Source organism: Montipora capricornis, chromosome 9 (genome assembly GCF_036669925.1).
Source record: "Montipora capricornis isolate CH-2021 chromosome 9, ASM3666992v2, whole genome shotgun sequence".
NCBI lineage: Eukaryota > Metazoa > Cnidaria > Anthozoa > Scleractinia > Acroporidae > Montipora > Montipora capricornis.
In genome coordinates, this window is record NC_090891.1 from 8,325,299 (window position 1) to 8,334,095 (window position 8,797).

General features: G+C 40.9%; 1 protein-coding gene across 1 annotated transcript; it reads left to right on the forward strand.

Moving 5' to 3' along the window:
* The first annotated feature begins 3,353 nt into the window (after positions 1-3,353).
* Positions 3,354-5,671, forward strand: LOC138016635 (adenosine receptor A3-like). The gene has a single exon (XM_068863830.1). It carries the CDS (start codon positions 3,526-3,528, stop codon positions 4,456-4,458), a length of 933 nt encoding a protein of 310 aa, XP_068719931.1. The 5' UTR covers positions 3,354-3,525; the 3' UTR covers positions 4,459-5,671.
* Positions 5,672-8,797: the final 3,126 nt, after the last annotated feature.

Genomic DNA, 8,797 nt, shown 5'->3' on the forward strand with positions numbered 1-8,797 from the left:
CCTTCCGTTGTCACTGTTGTCACACTTGTGTGCGAGTACGTTAGCCAGAATTTAAGGCACTTCTAATAAAATAACTTTGCAAGCGAACAAAGGCATTGTCAAAGCGCCCGGGAAACGAGTGTCAAGGAAATCACCGACCGGAGATTTAGCAAATTCGACCAAAAGTCACGACCACTTCGAAAGCTGCGAGTTCCCGACGCTCTCTTGACTTTTCCAAGAAAAACAGAAACCTGACCATTGAAGTTTCTGGCCTGGATGATAAGATGGTCTCATCAATAAACTTCAGCTCTGATGCATCAGGACAACCGATAATGAATGTGAAAGGTTGATATTTCATGTGGATGGGTTCGATTGCATTTGCAGTATACAGACACGTAGCCATCACCATCGTTTCCTGAAATCGCTTGTAACGGAAATACAAGCATGTTTTCGGCAAATTTTTGCGCTCTTTTAAAGTGGTTTTTTCTTTTGCTCTCATTTTTTTGAAGGTGATGAAGGCAGAAATTTATTTGACCCTAGCTGGTGAATTCGAATACGCAGCCAAGTATTTGCATAAGAAAGAATAACATAATATTGTATTTTTTCTCGTTCGTCAGAGTTATCAGTGAGTGGCGTCGAATGCTAACAATTGCGGCGTGCAGGGGACTTAATAGTTGTGTGTGTGTGATAAAATTCGAACTATATATCGTACCCGGTGATGCTATATTGTAATCGGTGTGCAGAGATATCGTATCACAGCATTGAAGCACTTTCACAACGCGCGGAAGTAACTGAAAAGTTATGGTTTTACCAAAACCAGTTGGAAGCATTGCAAACGGATCTTTTTTTCGACTTAAGTTCAAAAGACACAACTTTTGGTCGAATCTGAGGGCTTGTACATTTAGGAATACTTTAACACACTCGGCGACAGAGTTGGCCTCTTTCTTTCGTGCTCCGCGGAAGCTCCGCGCGTGAATCAAAACGATTACGAAAGTGTTGATGTAAACTGTCAAAATTGACCAATCAGAGGATATACCAGGAGCTGGTATACCGGAATGAAGAATTTAAAGAGATGCTTACAGGCTCTCGCGCCTCGCCTCTACCCAAGCCCCCACTCACTTTTCACACGCAGTTCTTTTCGTTTTCTCGACTATCTGAGAGCCTGGAACAGGCTACCTTATCTTCAGCATAAGATCAACTTAATTTTGCTTCGGCTGGCAATCGACGTCAATGTATCCTGGTGTTGCTGACACCACAAAACGGCCGATCGCATAGGGGGGGCCAAAGTTTCAATGTTCAGTAAGAAGCCTCAGCTCAGCCAAAAACATTTAAACGGTCTTACCAGCTCACTGGGACAGAGTGTCAAACTTGAATCGCTGCAAATGGCTAATGACCGTCGCATAAAATGATCTTGCACAAACTTCGCCAGCTCGTCATAGCTTTTAGCGGTACAATCTTCCGGGTGGCCAAACTTCGAATACGTTGATGTTATAAAAATACTGCTTTGGCTCCCATAGTGACCAATAAAATGAGTCTTTTCTTGTGTGGGTCGGTGATCACATTGTCCTCGAAGAAATGGCAAACGTACTCGACTTGATGGCGCCATTGTTCTGTGTTGTTAAACTCGTCTAATTTACCAAACGTGGGAATCTTTACATCCCAGTTTCGTTCATCCGTATTTATTGAAGTGCGGGTCGTTCGATAGTTTCCTTTTCGCCAAAGAAGTGACGTAGTTAACTTATAAAAGTAGCTAGAGAACGAAATCGCATAAAGCACAGGGCGTCATCACTAAAACAAGATCCTAATGCAACGTAGCAAAATCATGTGACCACTACCAAACTAGGCCATGGGACATCACAGATGGATAGAAAGAAAAAAACATTAAATATTGCCAAGTGCTTTTTATTGCATTTCCTTATTACTGATAATTCCATGTTCTGAACTTAACGTGACAAGTCTAGCACATGAAAGATATCATCGTATTAGTTCCTTCGTACGTATCGCATAAGCACCCACAGAACTGAAGTTTTAGTCATGAACAGCTAATCTTAGGCCTAAAGAAACGTTTTAGGCCTAAAGTTAGCTTTTCATGTAACAGTCACGGCAAGTCTATCGCTTTACCTTTCTTTTTAGTGCCAGCGGTTTTCCAGTTATAATGAAATTTCAACCTGCAACCTGCAACCTGTAACCTGCAAAAAATACCTGCCGATGACCAAGCCATTTCTGAACCCTGACCCAAACCTGGGGATAAGAGTTAATTCTGTTTCGGCGTTTGGTTGTTGATACAAGGATTTGGTTACGATAAGCTTGGGGGAAATTGCGGCTTGACCTTGAAGGATCCAAGGGCATCTTATGTTGAATGTAATTATTAGGAGATTGGACCCGTGTCTAGAGTATTATGGGATGTAGAGCGAGAGTAACACGATTTGAAGTTGTTGAAGACATTAAATGTTGAGTTTATATGAACTGGTGTCGTCATCTCTTCCACGCAACAACAGTAATATAAGTTTATTTGTTCAGTTTAATGGCGAATATGTTTACCTTGAAAAGAAATTTGTTGAAACGTAAAACTATGTTTCGTGGACTTGATTTAAATTCGTCTTGTCCTTAAAAGAACATTCGTTGAACACGACATGATTTTGTCCGGGTTGGCGCAAATATCTTGACCTTGACAACTTATATTTGTTGAACGTGAAGCCAAGTTTTCATAACTGGAAATTCCATACAGTCTTCTGAACATCAGTTTCCATATCTTCAGTTTATCGAAAAGTATTGCACTCGTTGCATTTTGCACACTGAATTCTGCTTTCAACAATTTAGGTACTTATAAATTAAAAGAGGCCGATCAAATAAGAGCATCTGGTGCTGCAAGCCGGACTCATCATGCGTTCAAAAGGCAGACTTTTTTTACTAATTTTGACCATGAAGTGATCTTTACCAAAAACTTCTTATCATCTAAACCTTTGCACGAAAATGGCCCGCAGGTACGTACGATTTGAAACAAAATTACTGGAGATTATTTATCCTCAATTTACGCATGTACAGTCATGTATGTCTCTATAACAATACGCATGGTCTCACTCATGTCTCATTGGCCGGTCGAGAAAGTCAGAGTTAAGTGCAATGTATCCAATCTTTAAAAGTACGTAGTATTTTCTGACACTGAGATGTCAACTGACGTTGATTAATTAAGTACCGGTAAGCAAAAATGCTTAAAACGCGTGGAAGTATACAAAATTTTGTTGAGACTGAAATCGACTACCCAGACAATTCTTTGAAAAAGAGCAAACACTGACTCCCAAAGCTTTAATTGAAAGAAGCCAGTCAAGAAAAACCCATATCGAGTTTCTTAAAGACGAAGAACGAAGAAACGAAGAAGACAGCTGTTTGAATGTACTAATTGAATTTACATAAATTGGTCGATTTGGCTTTCATCCAGAATTGTATTGCGTTTGCTTTGTGAAAAAATCCTTACTCACCGTGTGGACTCAAAGTTGAACTTAAAACTTGTCGGGGTTTCATCCATACAATCAACAGTCAACATAAATGCTGGGATCTTCCAACGAAACCAATAACGAATGCTTTATCACGGTACCTGTTTTGTTCCTGATGGGAGAAAAACATGTCCTCTTGGTCAATATCGCTGCAAATGTATTTTTCATGTTAACAGCAAGTTTGGGAAACGCTTCCATTCTGTTCAGTTTCCTGTACGTGCCATCTTTGCGTTCAACATCAAATTATTTGTTGTGTGGACTGGCCTTGACTGACCTAGGGGTAGGACTTGTGGTTCATCCTTTGTACGTCTCTGTAATGTACGGTCTCTACAATAACACTACACCACATTGTATCATACTCTCATTTTACAGCATAGCCACGTCATTCTTTGCCGGTGTTTCCCTTTTATACATTACAGTCATTGGTACAGACAGGTATCTTGCGATTACTTTGAACCTCCGTTACCACGAATTCGTGACAGAAAGAAAATCTAAGATTACGCAGGTAGTTCTGTGGTCAGTGAGTGGTTTAATGACTCTTGTGTGGCTTGAAGGCTTTCTGATTTACTCGACGATCGCAGCCGTTGTTGTTGCAGTTTCTCTCGTAGTGACATTTGCTGTTTATACCAAATTGTATTTTGTTGTGAGACGCCACAAATCTCAAATCCAGAGTCAAATACCAACGCAAATGTGCGACTTCGAAAACGTTCGCCTGAGGAGGCTACAGAGATCGGCCATTAACACTTTGTACGTCTTTTTCACCTTCCTGCTCTGTTACCTTCCTTTCTTTGTCTCCACAGCAATAGGTAACATGTCATCTTCGCCAAAAAAAGAAGTGGTTATTTTGTACGAATTCACCACGACATTAATGCTCTCCAACTCATCTATCAATCCGCTGATGTATTGCTTTCGTTTGCTTGAATTCAGAAATGCTGTCAAGACGACTTTCAAAAGAGTTTTCTGCTTGCGTTCTTCTCATGAATAAGCAAGTTCTCATCAAGTCTTTTCTCAAATGGACTCTCTCAAGAATTTAAGAGGTGCAAGATTTATGCTACACACAAGGCTTATCAGCACATTGACAAACCGTACGGTTTTTATTTCAGGCCTTAAAATTAAGGGCCGCTAACTGCGAGAAAAGGCTACCTTATACTCAACTCACCGAATAATGAGAACACCGAGTTGCAATTTGTGAACACACGATTAATCTGGAAAGTTAAAACCTCCAGAAGTGAAAAGAAAAACGTGTTGAGAAACGAGCTTGGTCAGAAGATCGGAAAAAAAAAACTGCTCCTAGCTAACAATACCAGTTGGTAATATGGCTCTGTGCATACATAACGGTAATGGCCAGTCGAGTCACAGGGAAGATGTTCGCGTGCATGAGCAAGCGTATTTCTCGCTATTAACAGTTGTTTACTTCTAATGAAAGGCTCTAGTAAGGCACGAAGGAAGGAGACGTGCAATGCACTAAGATCATGGCGAGTGGTGCATGCAAAAGATTAACGTAAACCGTGAATCATTGTATCTGACGCATTTCCTGTGGGTAAAAGAGGTTTCTATGAAAGACGCTAGGAGAAATTGAAGTTAAGGAGCCTAAAAGTGCTGTGTATACGGTGGCGCAGTTGATTTTGTGTACTTCACTTTACCAATTACTTGCCCCTATTCGCTGTGCACCTTAACGTTAACCCAGAAATTACTTTTAAACAACACAACTCAAAGCGTCACGACAAAAAAAAATCGCTGTCCAGCACAAATAATTTAGTTTCAAACAACAGAGACAAACTTGAAAAACCGTTGAGCTGAACAATTTTTAAAAACCCCGACTGTAACCCTACTCTTCCTTCTTTTCTATTTGCTGCTATATTCAAACCTTTCTTCATTGTTTTAAGTCATTATTTTTACGTTTTGCATGACTTGGTTGTCAGTTCCCAGCCACGAAAATTGGCTAAATTTCGTGTCACAGCCCCTTAAAGCAGCTGCAACTGAAAACTCAGAGAAATCCATACTTCAAATAGAACTTAACTCGTAGTGTTGTGCGTATATCACGATTTTTCTCTCCTTCATATCTGTATTGATAAATATGTCATTTATAGAGCGCTAGCTAATTTAGGCCGTGACTTTCGAACAGTTCGTGATTAGTCTAATACGATGACGTCCTAGACGTGAGAAACAATTTTTGGCTTGCTAATCAGAAGAACTGCGAGACGGTAAATATATTTCTTTGATTTGAATTAACGTTTGCCTTACAATTACTAACACTACTCTGTAATTTAGATTTTGTACGTCTACAATCCCTGTGATGATTGTATAATAAAAGGATGCCGTTTAAAACCGTCGGTAATCTTCTATTAGCAAGAAATTCAAAATCCAATATGGTCTACTACAAAGGGACAACTGGACCATACTGAAGATGTCTGGAACAGCTGAATCGATAAAGTCAAAAGCAAGCGCACAAGAGCTAAAGGACGATTTACAAGAAAGGGGAACTTCCTCACCAAGTCAATAGAAAACGATCAAGGAATTGAGGTAGTTGAAACAAATTATGCAAAACTCGCTGAAGCTTATGATTAACTCGCAGGTAAGCATGAAGTCTATATTGACCTGTTGCCGGACGAACAGTCTGAAGAAGCAGAAGCGTGGATGACGGCAGACCAAGAGAAATTCAATGATGCAGCTAATCGCAAAATCAAATATGTGGGTCATATCTATTTGAAAGCAAAAACAACACGCGAGGACGCAGCTCTTCGAGAATCAATTGACAAAGCACAAACAAGAAGGGTCACAGCGCGGATAGTTTCCGAAGCTTCACACAAAATTATTTCGCACGCCCTGCAATCGAAGGAAATTCCTAATTTTGTATTGAGATATTTACAAACACAAATAGAAGACGAATCTCTAGAATGCAAACAATCAATGGAGAACTGCTACAGTTATTATCCACAGAATTAGCAGAATCTGAAATGAATTGGATCGCTACAGTCAAAACGTGTTATCACGATTGGTTAGCTAAACTAATGTGGGTGGATCTAAGGAACCAAAACAGGAGTCGACAGCCTCAGTTTCGTTTCTATAAATGGAAAAGGTACGAAAGTCTCGGAGAACTGCGCGAGTATCCGCAATTTAAAAGAGACTTCCAGAAGCAAGTTATGACTCAGACCCGAAAGAGTGCCTCAGCATACGTCCTACGCACCTGTCTTGATAAGGAGATAGCGAGATTAGTGAACAGCGTCGACGACGACATAGACGAGATGTGGCAACCTTTAGACGAGAAATATGGAGACCCAGCCAGATTCGCCAACGTTATCATTGACGTGATAAAACGATTTATAATACTCAGAGAAGGAGAAACCAAACGTTTTATCGAATTTTTAACCCTCATAGAGGATGGTTATAAGGACCTGAAGAGAATTGGCTTGGAAGCAGAGATCACAACCAGTCAGCAAGTTCAGTGAGCATAATTGAGAAAGCACTGCCGTCAGATATCAAAAGAAAATGAGCCGAACTGGTGCGCTCTCGTGACAACCCAGTGGATAATACCTACAAATTTCCAAGTCTCCTCGACTTTCTGCAGAGTCAGAGAAGTGTTATTGAGTATGAGAGTGTTGCACTCCGAGCGACTAGTAGCAACCAATATTGCAAAGGCACAGCACACTACGCGGGAAATATTTCAGAGGAAAAGGAGGAGAATATCAAAGAACCTAGACCGAAGTGCTTGACTCACGACAACCGTGGGCACTGGGCGTCTGATTGCCGACTTTATCAAGCTAAGACAATTGAAGAAAAGAAGACTATAGCTACCCATCAATTCACGAAAACAATAGAAGTCAGGAGCCCATGAGTAGGAGCCTCCATATGCACTATATCCTTGAGTCAACCTTTGCCCGCGTCTTTCTATTTTTAGAACGCCACGAGTTGTTCGGCACTGCACGCACTGTTTAAAATGGCCAATCAGAATAAAGTGATTGTCTAACGAAGACAAAAATAACAAAAACAATGTACACAAATTGTGCGAATTGATGTAAATTGATGTAAATGTGAGTCTCCTGCTTGAAGGGTTGGTTCTAAAAATAGAAAGATACGAGCAAAGGTTGACTCATAGGGCTTGTATGGGGACTGATGGGCTCCTGTAAAAGTATATTCCGGCAAGCTATTGCCTCCGCAAATGTTTGTTACGTGTCTCCTCCAGATACAGAGAGTCAAGGCCAAGAAGGCGACAGCTAGTTGTGATATGGGATAGTGTAGATTCACTTTGCTTTATGACTAACGCCAAAGCGAAAAAAGAATAACTCAAACGAGTCCAGGTAAATGTCTCGATCACAAGATTGCAGAACAAAACGAGAAAATTGAAACAATGAAATACAAGCTACCGCTTCCGGACACTCAAGGTCACGCCGTTGAGTTCAAAGTGTGTGGCATCGACAAAATAACTTCTGATATCGAGCATGTAAACGTAGAAAGCATCGCCCAGCTATTTAGAAACGTCACAAAGGATGAAATAGCACGACCCACTGGTGCAGTCGATGTGTTACTTGGATATGAATACACCGCCTATCACCCTGAGAAGGAGCAAAATATTGGTCATCTTGTACTATTGAAAAATGGCTTTGGACGATGTGTTTGAGGAACTCACCCACTACTTGAGGAAACGTACATGACTTATAATCTTGGAAACGCGAGAGTCAATACGATTGTAGGCAATGTCAACATCGAAGATTTTACACACTATCGAAGCCCTTGGTGAACTGTGCAAACTGAGGTGCGGAGGATTCAATTGTGCAAAAATGCTCCTTGGACGCCAAAGATTATACTTTACAAGAAGAAAAGAAACTGGAATTGATTGGTCACAATTTAACGTTTAACAGTAAGGACAACACATGGACCGTTGAATAGCCCTGGATAAAGGACCCGATTTCCCAAACCAACCGGAAGACAAATGGCCAATAACTCGCAATTATTTAGAACCACAACTACCGAAGCGAGTTAAGACGGCAATATTTACAGATATCGAAGGATTTCAAGAGACCCTTGCAGGACGAATTGACATCAAGTGCTCAAATTATAACAAGCTATTAAGAGTGACTGCACGACGTCATGAACGTCCGTACGTACTTATGTACGTACCTCCGTCCGTCCACCCCTCCATGTATGCCAATGTGACCCGTACCATGCTAGTTTGCAGCATACATCTTTGATATTGGACATCCAACTTTTGATCAAGTGGCACCTGTCAAAACAAGGTTATCGCGGGCTCAGGCTTAGAGCTCACCGAGGTCAGCTGGTTTTTGAAGTTGACCGCATGACCAGGTACTGGTTTTCAATTGGATTGC

Coding starts and splice junctions, on each gene's coding strand:
- LOC138016635 (XM_068863830.1), top strand. CDS start 3,526: ATGCTGGGATCTTCCAACGAAACCAATAACGAATGCTTTATCACGGTA.